Source organism: Typopeltis vanoorti, chromosome 2 (genome assembly GCF_054136105.1).
Source record: "Typopeltis vanoorti isolate ZY-2024b chromosome 2, IOZ_Tvanoo_1.0, whole genome shotgun sequence".
NCBI classification, from domain to species: domain Eukaryota; kingdom Metazoa; phylum Arthropoda; class Arachnida; order Uropygi; family Thelyphonidae; genus Typopeltis; species Typopeltis vanoorti.
The window spans coordinates 15,988,041-16,000,441 of NC_143550.1; the positions used below are offsets into that span (position 1 = coordinate 15,988,041).

Below are 12,401 nucleotides of genomic sequence, written 5' to 3' on the forward strand. Positions count from 1 at the left end.
TTACCCTAGTCAGGTTTAGATTTTATGGATGACCAGTGTAAATCTCTTCCTCTCAATAAATATCCAATACATCATCAGATGCATCAGGATCACTGAGTTAATTCAAGTTGCTTTCAGTGGATACTGAAGTATCAATTTTTTTCTGTGGAAGGGTCTGGTAATTTGTCTTTAAGTGCTAACACGTTCATTGCCAATCGCGATATCACGTGATGGGAGTTCTCACCAAACGGCCGATCACGCGTTATCGCGTGGACGTCGCTATCAAGTAAAAAAAATTTGGCCACAACACAAAATTCCAATTTTCAGCTTGGCAATGAATGTACTAACCCTGATATAATTTTTTTCACAAGTGGATTCTCATTGAATGGATATTTTTGGAGTTGTATAAACAGAACAAAATATATGATATCAGGATGCAAAAAGGAAGTTAGCCACACCTTTCCTGAGATCCTCTTATGCCAAGAAGGTAGCAGTGAAAATGTCAACAGCAACTCAAACTCGTATGTCTGTTTCACCATCTGATAATTTCATCATATCTGAAATTTATCATCGTGACTGCTTCTCTGTTGAGGTTATCAGATGGTGAAACAGACAAGATGTTGTTGCTGTTGGCATTTTCTTAACTGCTACCTTCTTGGCATAAGATGATCTCAGGAAAGATGTGGCTAACTTCTTTTTTGCATCCTGATATCATATATTTTGTTCTGTTCTAATCTTTAGTATTTTCTTTTTAATCTTTCGACTTCTGACAAGCAGGGAGTATGGTGGATGATCTCCCTGACAGTTGGCATATTTATCTTTCTTTCCAGAGCAAGATTTGCTTTCATGCTCTTTACTAATACATCAGGCACAGGTGGCAGAGCCACAACAGTTTGGTCATGTAAATGTTTGACACTTAAGATATCTGCGGATTAGGGATATATATAGTCTAACGGGACAACTGAGGAAACCCTACTTTTACAGATGTCAAAAGCTTAGGAGTATCAAAAGTAAGGATGTTTCTGGTTTGAATCAGGTGACAATACCTATGGATCAGGCTGTGCCTCATTCCTGTCCCCACCTGATCTTTCAGTTCTGAACAGATATATCTTCTCATCAGGAACATCAAGGATATCCCATTCTGATATAACTCATCTAGATCACGATTTCTTTTCATGCTCTTTACTATCATGTCAGGCACAAGTGGCAGAGCCACGAGAAATATTTCACCCATTGAAGTTGCTCTGAGTAGTTTTTCAGAATGTTGTTGACATGATGTTTCGACAAGAATATCACCAGAACGTAGTTTCTTAACTGTAGAAAGTTTTTTAACTTGGGTATACTATGTTAAATATACCAATAAGTGAAGTTTGCACCAAACTTGATTTATTTGTCTGTTTGCTTCACTTGGGAAAAAAGGATTGAAAAACTGGTACATTTATACTGGCATCAAGTGTCTTTTATTTCTTACTTCTGTTATCGAAAGGTGTATTAATGGTATCACTATTTGGTTGGGACTTTTCTAGTGCCCAAAAAACAAATGGGGATGAAGAATTCATGCTTAAGGTTTTCTGTTCAGTGCCACAGCTCTCCACACATGGATGCCAACTCACCAGTAAGCAATGACTGCACTCAGAACTGCAACACCAGGCCTACCCCAAAGCTTGGTGCTCGTATAGTGTCTGGACCATGGTGAAGGGAACTAACTGCACCACACTTGACTCTTGCAGGCAGCCCACTAGCCAAATGATTCTCTCCAAACCATCCAGGGCCACCCATCTTACCGAAGCAGAAGCCAAAACAGGACTAGACTACCAGGATCCTTCCAGATGTCCATGGGTTGCACCACACAGCAAACATTGTGCTGGATCCAAGTGATAGTAGTCTTGAAGATAGGATAGTAAAAAAGACTCAGGAGAGCAGAGCAAAGAATATGTGAAGAAAAGCATGAGAGGTTCCCTCTACCACAAAGAGGTGCTCACATGGAGTGGCCTGCATTGGTGGTGAAGCTCGAAGAGAGGGGTGTCATCAACCATGACACTCAGCATATGACCAGAGAGAAAACTAGCAACTCAATTACAGAGGAGAGCAAGTAGCCCAAAGGATGGTGGCTTCTTTAGCAGGCCTTGATGCCAAACAAAATAAAAAGCTCTGGTAATGTCAAGAGTGACAGCACAAGTTTCTCTTTACCTTTCCATAGCACATGTCCAGTGGTGGGTTATGTAAGTAAAGCTTAGTTGGGATAAGTACCAGTTATAGCTGGTACTTATCCCAATGATATATATATAATAGATTGTAGAGACAATACAGGACAGCTGTTAACTCTGAAGCACAATGTTTGAGAACAGTTGGAGAGATGCCATCAAGATGAGAAGACCTTTTGGCATTCAAGTTATTTAGTAATTTTCTGATGTCTTTTTTTGTCAAAAAAACTACAGGAAGCAAATGGTGCTCAGAGAGATGAAAGTTCAGGCGAGCAGAAGTTGCATTCAACGGGCTTAGCAATTGACCAAAATGCATGGACTTTATTTGGACAGAAGGCAAGTTTGCTGCTGTTGGTCATCATAAAATCAGAGAATTATATTAAATTAATATAATTAATTTAATATAATTCGAGGGAGGAAATCTGAGGAAGGAGGAAAAGCCGCCTTCGAGGGAGGAAATCGTGCACAGCAAGGGCAATTAAAGCCTCTAATGATGCACTTTTAATAACCGAGAAAGATAGCTTCCACAGACGGAGGGAATACTTTGAGCCTTCTTAACCTGGGTGGCCCAGCAGTTGTGGACATCCAAGAGGTGCAGATCGGGGGAAATGACTAGTCTCACAGCAGAAGAGGTCCATTTAGCAATAAAATCACTAAAATCGGGCAAGGCTGCTGGCGGTGATGAAATTCGGCCCAAAATGCTAAAAGCCTTAAATCGAGACGGTGTTCTCTGGCTGACTCGAGTGTGTCAGGCTGCTTGGATATCTGGGCTAGCACCAAAGCAATGGCAGACAAGCATAATAATACCGGTCGTTAAGAAGGGAGACCAGAAGGATTGAGGTAACTATCGTGGCATCTTTCTGCTCAGCCTGCCTGGGAAAGTGTATGCTAGGTGCTTGGAAAGATGGTGCAGGAGCATAGTTGAGTCAAAGTTCCAGGAAGAACAATGCGGCTTTCGTCGTGGTAGAAGCACAACTGACCAAATCTTCACTTTAAGGCAAGTCTTTGAAAAATCTTGGGAATATGCCAAGAATGTCTATACATGCATTTTTGAAAATTATGGAGACAACTACCATGTTTGAATAAAAACTTTAGTTTAATATAACTAAAATCTACATTCGATGTTTCGACCTTTATGTCAAGGTCATCTTCTGGAGCATACAACTATACACAGAAAACAAGCTACACTACAATCAAACTCGTTTGTTAAAGTTACTGACCAACCACTACAACAATCGTTGGCCTGCCCTCTGGTGGGAAAAAAAAATTCTACATCAATGCTAGAGTCCTATTATTAGTGTTATCTGTTGGTTGTAGACATAAATTGGGTGCAACAACAAGTCTATGTGTCTATCTATATACATATATTAACATCATGATTATACATGTACATTCCAGCCAGTTGGTATGGAATGGTTTCTAATACTAGCTGAAGATTGGCTAGAGTCCTGACTTATATATTAGGTGGGCTGAATGTGTGCCATCGAGATCCTTGGAATTTTCATAAGTTCGCCACTGTTCAGGGTGTGGTTTGATAGGTTAATCACATAGTTCTTGCTTGCCGGTGGTTGGTCGCTCCTCGTCAACCTTGTTTGTTTTAATTTGTGGTTACACTAGCTACACTACAATCAAACTCGTTTGTTAAAGTTACTGACCAACCGCTACAACAATCGTTGGCCTGCCCTCTGGTGGGAAAAAAAAAATTCTACATCAATGCTAGAGTCCTATTATTAGTGTTATCTGTTGGTTGTAGACATAAATTGGGTGCAACAACAAGTCTATGTGTCTATCTATATACATATATTAACATCATGATTATACATGTACATTCCAGCCAGTTGGTATGGAATGGTTTCTAATACTAGCTGAAGATTGGCTAGAGTCCTGACTTATATATTAGGTGGGCTGAATGTGTGCCATCCAGATCCTTGGAATTTTCATAAGTTCGCCACTGTTCAGGGTGTGGTTTGATAGGTTAATCACATAGTTCTTGCTTGCCGGTGGTTGGTCGCTCCTCGTCAACCTTGTTTGTTTTAATTTGTGGTGTTTATCGGGGAGGAGGTCTCCTGAATGGATGGATTCCTGTGATTGGCCACCATATTTCGTAAGTTCGCTGCTGTTCAGGGTGTGGTTTGATAGGTTGATCACACCCTGAACAGTGGCAAACATACGCTACTGAATAAAGGACTTAGCTACAAAATAGCACCTAAAAAGGTAAACAAATTGGATTTTATCTACCACATAGAAAGAGGCATCAGGTCCCTACCTAACAATATAGCCGAAAAAATACGATTAGAAACTAGTAATGTCCTAAACATTAAGAAAACCATACATACAGAACAATCTCACAAAAACAGAACTAACAGCAATTAATTCATTAAAAGCCAACCAAGACATAATAATAATGAAATCAGATAAAGGCAATGCCACTGTCGTCCTTGACAGTTCAACATACATACTTCAGATGAATCAACTATTAGCCGATAACAACACATATAAGCTGGTAAATTATAACCCAACAAACAGGATAAAGTATAAAACAGAGAAACTAGTCAAGTCCGTCGCTTCTCAGCCACCAGACACGGTTAAAAAACTCAAATCCCACTACGCCCCCCCCCCCCCCCCAGAATATATGGGGTCCCGAAAATACACAAACAAAATGTTCCCCTTCGACCTATTGTGGAAGGAATTGACAGCCGCAATTACCACTTAGCCAAGAAATTACCGTCAACAATCAAGGAGTTGGTAGGTCATTCCCCCTCATACATAAAGAACACAAAACAATTTATAAACAAAATTAAAAACATAACACTCGACAAAGACGACTTATTAGTCAGTTTCGACGTTTCTGCACTTTTTCCTAATGTCCCCATCAATGGCACAATTCTCCTACTACAGAAGAACATATTTCTGCTCAACATTACGGCCCTCTTTGCCCAAGTACTACAGTCCGGTTATTTCGTGTGGCTAAACAAATTTTACCTACAAAAAGAAGGTACAGCCATGGGCTCACCACTATCTCCCCTTCCCCCAATCGCTAACGTCTACATGGAAACCTTTGAACAAAGGGCTCTTGATTCTGCCACGCTAAGACCGACAGTCTGGCTTAGATACGTCGACAACATGTTCGCATTCTGACCACAGGGGCGACAAACACTAAACACATTCCTTAGCCACCTGAACAAACAACACAAACACATACAATTTACCAATGAAATCGAAAATCAAAACTCGTTCCCGTTCCTAGACACACTAGTCACACATCTTCCTTCAGGCAGTCTATCCTTCACAGTCTACCGAAAACCGACACACACTGGCCAATACATACATGCTAATTCATACCACCACCCATCACAAAAATATGGAGTCATCAACATCCTTAAAAACAGAGCTGACAATTTGCTCTAACCAACAAGCCCTGAAACAAGAACTAAAAATCATTAGTGACAAATTAATAAATAATGGCTATAACAAAAATACTATTAATAAAATACTCCATAAAACAACAACAAAAACAAATCTAGATTACAGTAAAACCATAGCCATCCCATACATTAAAGGGTTATCAGAAAAAATCAACAGAATCCTATAACAATATAACCTCAATGCCACCTTTAAATCACACACTAAACTTAAAACCATATTCAGCTCCTCTAAGGATCCTCTCCTCCCATTGGCACATCCTGGAGTCTATTGCATCCGCTGCACCTGTAATTTACCATACATTTGTGAAACAGGAAGGACAATCCCTATACGCAAGAAAGAACAAATTAGACACATTAAATATAACCATTATGGTGAAGCAGGCCTCTCAGACCACGCACTCAACACCTTACACCAAATCAACTGGTCAAGCACCCACTCTTTACACTACACAAAAACCTGGTATGAAAGGAAATTTAAGCAAGCCTGCGAAATCCTGATAAACCACCCAAATATCAACAACAAAGATGGCATGAAAATTCCAAGGATCTGGATGGCACACATTCAGCCCACCTAATATATAAGATCTAGCATAAGTCAGGACTCTAGTTAATCTTCAGCTGTATTAGAAACCATTCCATACCAAATGGCTGGAATGTACATGTATAATCATGATGTTAATATATATATATAGATAGATACATAGACTTGTTGGTTGAAGACATACATTATTGAGCCCAATAATGTATGTCTTCAACCAACAGATAACACTAATAATAGGAATCTAGCATTGATGTATAATTTTTTTTCCCCCACCAAAGGTCAGGCCAACAATTGTTGTAGCGGTTGGTCAGTAACTTTAACAAACGAGTTTGATTGTAGTGTAGCTTGTTTTCTGTGTATAGTTGTATGCTCTAGAAGATGACCTTGACATAAAGGTCGAAACATCGAATGTAGATTTTAGTTATATTAAACTAAAGTTTTTATTCAAACACAGTAGTTGTCTCCATAAGTTTCAAAAATGCATTTGGATCACCGTGTAAGCTTAAAAGGAAAAATGTCTACACATGTTTTGTCGACTTGGAGAAGGCATATGACCGGATTCCTTGGGATAAGCTTAGGCAAGTAGTACGGGAGTATGGAGTGGATGGCCAACCATTGCCATGAAGTCCCTGTATAAATGCCCAGAGTTTTGTGTCAGGGTAAACAGCAGAAAGTCTGAACCTTTCACAGTCTCCATTGGCCTCCGCCAAGGGTGTGTTCTGTCACCCCCCTCCTTTTCATAATATTTATGGACTCGATTGATAGGCACAACCGAGGCAGTGAATGTGTCAGAATTGGAAGATGTAGCATTGGACATCTACTTTTTTGCAGATGACCTAGTTCTGCTTAGCTCTTCCACAGATGACCTCCAGTGGACCCTGGATAAGTATGTAGCTGTTTGTGCAGATGCCAGAATGAAGATCAGTGTGGCCAAAACTGAAACATTTGTGGTCTCAAGACAACCACCCCAGTGCACTCTAAATGTAAGTGGAGTCCCAATGAGGCAGGTGGAGAAGTTTAAATACCTTGGGTCCATATTCACGAATGATGGAAAATGGGATGCAGAGCTAGATACTCGAATTGGCTTAGCAAGCTCAATATTGCAGGAGCTTGGCCGTTCGGTAGTATTGAAGCAGGAGTTAAGCCAAAAGGCAAAGATGGCTATCTTCAATACAGTCTATGTCCCCATCCTCACCTATGGTCATGAGAGTTGGGTAATGACCAAAAGAATGAGGACACGAATCCAAGCGGCTGAAATGAGGTTCCTTCGAAGGGTTGCGGGGCTGACAAGACTTGACAGAGTCAGAAGCTCTGCAATTCCAGAAACCCTCAATACTCAACTGCTGCTTCTCCGTGTTGAGAGATCACAGTTACGTTGGTACAGGCACCTGGTCAGAATGCCACAAGAGAGTCTCCCTCAGCAGGCCCTCTTTGCCAAGCCAGAGGGTGAGAAGCCACGTGGAAGGGCAAGGACTTGCTGGATAGATTATATCCAAAACCTTGGGTGGACACATTTGGGAATCCCACCAGAACACCTTAGCTTGGTGGCAGAGGATCGTCACCATTGGAAGTTCCTCTTGCAGCTGTTGCCCCCCATAACCCAATTAGGAAAGGTGGGCCTTGAAGATGTATGTAATATAATTAATTATAATTAATAGTAGATAATTAATAAATAATATAATAACTGGAAGCTTTTCCTGAGGTACTGAAGTTTGTCTTTAGATGTAGTGTGCATCTGGAGATGGCCAAATAACAGACAAAAAAGCCTAACTTTTCAATTTAAAAATGAAATTCAAGTTAAGGTATTAAACTGAAATTCAAAATGCAATTACCATACTTCGTTCTAACAATAACTAAGCATTTAGTTTATAATTTTTGAACTCTAATGAACTCACTGTGCATTAGAGTTAGAATTATTACCTGTTTTCCAGAAGTGTTATAAAAGGACAAGCTCCGTCCCCAATCCACAACTGCCAATACATCTCCAACATCATCTCTAAAATATTTTTAAAAATCAGACTTAAATAAAAAAATACAAAAATAAATAAAAATTTGAAATCAAGTATAACATTATCTCAACATCACAGTAATACATAATTAAAAATTATCTCAAAGAAACTTTGCATAAAAACAAAGGTAGGTTAAAAAAAGGGGTGGGGAGGAGAGGGCTTACATGAATTTAAGCAGATTCTTGAATTATACACTTGGCAGCAACAACTTCAACCAACAAGTCATGGGTCCCAATCCCACCGTGGGCATGGATGCTTGTGATTATCTTTAGGTGGGAGATGAATTTCATCATGCAGTGTGAGACCACTTCCCAACTTACTGGAAGCCTGAAGTGGCTTTTAAAAAAAAAGTTCCATGCTTGTTCATTAGGTCACGGTTTCCAAGACCATGTAAAAATAAATAAAAAATTACAAAAAAATATATAAAATTGATAAAAATGGGAAGGAAAAAAAAAAAAAAAAAAAAACTTAGCCCACTCACAGTCTAAACTATAGGTTTACTAATAACCTTTCATGGGTGAGAACTACATAAAAAAATACTGAAGTACTTTAAAAAAATTGCTAAAGCCATCACAACTTGGTGCTTAAATTCATATCAATAATATCAACTTTCGTATTTTTAACTTACTGTTTGTTTTTTGCAAAGTGATTTTTGGAGTAATTCTCTCACTCTAGTAGTGTTTTTCAAGCTTTTCTGACCACGACCCATAATAAACAACATGTTTTACATTGCAACCCAGCACGTATGCATGTACACACATTATACATATAAATATATATCCCAAGGAGAGTAAGGTAGTACAATACCAGGGCAACTCATCACAGAGGTAAAGTAGAGTAAGCTCCAAGCACTTCTCCACCTTTCAGAGAACGGTTTAATATCTTGGGCCCTGATAGGTCCATAACAGATATTAAGCAGATAAGAACAGCTAAAACAGTCTGATATTTTGTTAAGAAAATGCCAAGAAGCAAAAAGTTTAACATCTGTTCTTATCAGCTTAACGTGCAATATGGACCCCAAGATATCAAATTGATTTTTGGAAGGTGGAGGGAAGTGCTTGGAGCTTTTATACCTTTGCACACAAGTGCCCTAGTATTACAGTATCTCTAGGTTCTGCTGACTCCCCTAAGGGAGAAATGAAAAACACCACCAAAAAAGCTGTTATTGTTCAGAAAATATGAAATAATTTATTTAATGTGTGCTTGTAATAAAACACAAGAAGGATTCAGATTTACTCACAGGAATAAACAGATTTTTTTCTCCAGAAGCAAAAAAGTTCAGAAGACTGGAACAAAAATGTTCCTGTATAATGATAAAAATCTGCAAATGCAAGAAAAACAAGTAGCCTTACTGTATTACTATATAGTATAGAGACAAATAAAGTCCGTGTGCTACACAAGGCCATTGTAAAGTCCTTGTGAAGTTTTAAATTTGTATAGTTTCCATTCCATACATGATAAAATCGATCTATTAAAAAAAAAACATTAGAAATGTAATTAACAGCTTTAATGGAATATGTGCACTAAACATATAAAGTAAGTTTCATAGCTTACACATGTAACAAAAATTAAATAGAATTTATTCGAAAACTCCAATATATTTTATCCAACATTGCATGAATATCAGTCAGAGAGATAGACCATTAACTACACTCAAAAGATGAATCAAACTAATGAGTCAAGAATCATGCATATGTTAGCATGTGTCTCGATCATAGCTGAAGTATATGATGTTACACTATTAGAGTTCAAAGGAACAGTTGTAGTGAGTTGTGTAGATTAAATATAATAAAAATAAAACAAGTATTAACTAATTAATTAATAATTATATAACTATTTAATTATTAGTACAAGATGGACTAGATGGATATACAAGACAATAAAATGCATAAAAGATGTATAAAAGAATAACAACAGTGTGAAGTGACATTGTAGTAATATATACATATAAAAATATACAAATAAGCATAAAATTAAAATCGGATGTCAAAGTTTGATAGTCAATCAACAGCATCCGTAAAAACTGTTATAAAGTCAGTTGCAGGTCCCATATTAGGCTCTGTGAGGGCAGTCAAACGTGATGTCTTGTATAGTTTGGTTTTCCTCACCACAGTCACAAGATGAGTTTGGTCTTATTCCCCAAGTAAATAAGGAAGCTCTGCACCTACCATGGTTGGTGCGACCCCTATTTAGGGAGGTGAGGTTCATATTTTTTGAGGTAGGTCAAACCCTGATGGAGGGCTGTTTAGGTTAAAGACAGTCTGCCTGATTACTAGGGCTTTGGCAGTCCATTCCAAACAATATGCTATGATGCAACAATATGCTATTGTTGCATCATAGCCCTCAGTGACAAGTTGTGCTGTTATAATAGGTGGGTGTCTTGACTTGAGCCTCTGTGATGTAAAGCTGTCAATATCAGAGTGTATAGGAAACAGTGGATTCCAGCAAATTTTGTTATATTCGAGAATCTGGTTGTCTTGGTGTCGTAGTTGTGGTGGTTATATGCAGCTCAGAACTGGAAGCCAATATGATGGAGTAGTCTTTATTGTTCCAGAAATAATACTCATTGTCTGATTCAACACAGTATCAATTAATTTGAAATAATACTCATTGTCTGATTCAACACAGTATCAATTAATTTAACGTGTGCACTGTTCAGCCAAATAGCTGAGCAGTATTCAGCAGTTGAGAACGAGGTCCAAAGCAGATGTCCTTAATGTGGTAGCATAAGCTCCCTAGGTTGTTCCAGCAAGTTTATACAGTATGTTATTTCTAGTTCTGAGTTTGGCAGCAATATTGAAGAGATGTCTATTTTAAAGGAGAGGGATCTGTCCAGATACTTTGGATTAAAATTGTGTGGTAGTATGTTACCATTTAGTGGCACTCTTAAGATGTCTCGTGCCATGCTATTGTTCAAATGGAAACAGCATATTTCAGTTTTGGTAGTGCTTGGAATAAGATGCCACTTCTCAAAGAAGTAGTTTAGCTCCTCTAGGTCACTATTTAGTATGTGCTCTATACTACAGAAGTTCTGGTGTTGGAATGCGATGCACAGATCAACAGCATATGCGAATTTTCTAGATGTTGTCTTTGGAAGGATCAGAAATATACAAACTGAATAGAAGAAGGTCCAGAACTGATCCTTGTGGGAGTCCACTGTTAAGTGTTCTTGGCTTGCTCATATCATCATCTTTAATTACCTGTATTGTTCTATTAGACAGAACAGCATTGATCAGATGGGTCATTTTTTTTTACATTTTAAGGAGTATATTTAAGGAGCTTGTAGATCATGCCGTTCCTCCATACGGCATATGCAGCCATCAAGTCTATAACGACTGCACTAGTTTTAAGGCATTTTTTGAAACCAGATTCTATGCGAGTCATTAGGGCCAAATCTTGATCTTCACAGTTGCGCCCAGGCCTGAAACGGGCCTGTTCATGAGGGAGAGTGTCAGTAATAATAGTATTAATTCTATTGTAAATAAGTCTTTCTAATAACTTAAGACAGACACTGAGCATTGCTACAGGTCTATAGATTTCAGGTTTATTAGCGGGTTTTCCGCGTTCCAGGATGGCTATTATCTTTGATTTTTTTAAATTCTGAAGGTAATCTACCACTCTGTAGAATATTAGAAAAGAATTTTGTCAGCTATACCACTGTATTTGGTCCAGTTTTTTTAAAAAAATTCAGGGTGAATATTATCAAATCTAGGCGCTTTAACAGTTTTAACTCCCTACAGTGCAGCAAGAAATTCTTCTTTGGTGAATGTATTCGATAGAATAGGTCGCTTCAGAACAACCTTTTTTAAGTCTGGTCAATTCTTTTCTAATTATCTTAGTATGGGTTTTTTATGATTTAGCTCTGGACAGATTCACCACCCAATTGGCAATACAGTTGGCACTAACAGCAGCTTTTACGTTGGGGTGATGGGAATTACCACCCAACTTTTTATGTAGGTTCCATGCTTTCCTGCTTGAATGTTTGCCCAAATTTTATACAAAGCAAAACCACCTCCTTTAAATATAACCTTCTCAGAAGTACAAACGCTTTGCTCCCTATACCAGAACACATCACAAAGGCCTATAAAGGTAATGCCACTGTTGTCACGAATACTACTGAATATAGTCACAAAATTAATATCAACCTGCTGATAACACTATCAACTTAAAGTGTTATCAGCAGGGATCCAACAAAAAGTCAAATCAGTAAGTTAAATAAATTATTAGACAATATACAATCATG

The 12,401-nt window shown here is 38.3% G+C and overlaps 1 protein-coding gene across 4 annotated transcripts in view; it reads right to left on the reverse strand.

The window, feature by feature from the left end:
* Oseg1 (intraflagellar transport protein Oseg1) overlaps positions 1–12,401 on the reverse strand; it is a 796,421-nt gene that overhangs the window by 634,054 nt on the left and 149,966 nt on the right. For all 4 annotated transcript variants that reach the window (XM_090410292.1, XM_090410285.1, XM_090410300.1 and 1 more), the window contains exon 6: positions 8,070–8,145. In XM_090410292.1, the coding sequence (XP_090266418.1) occupies positions 8,070–8,145 (76 nt within the window). The remainder of the gene's footprint in view (positions 1–8,069; positions 8,146–12,401) is intronic.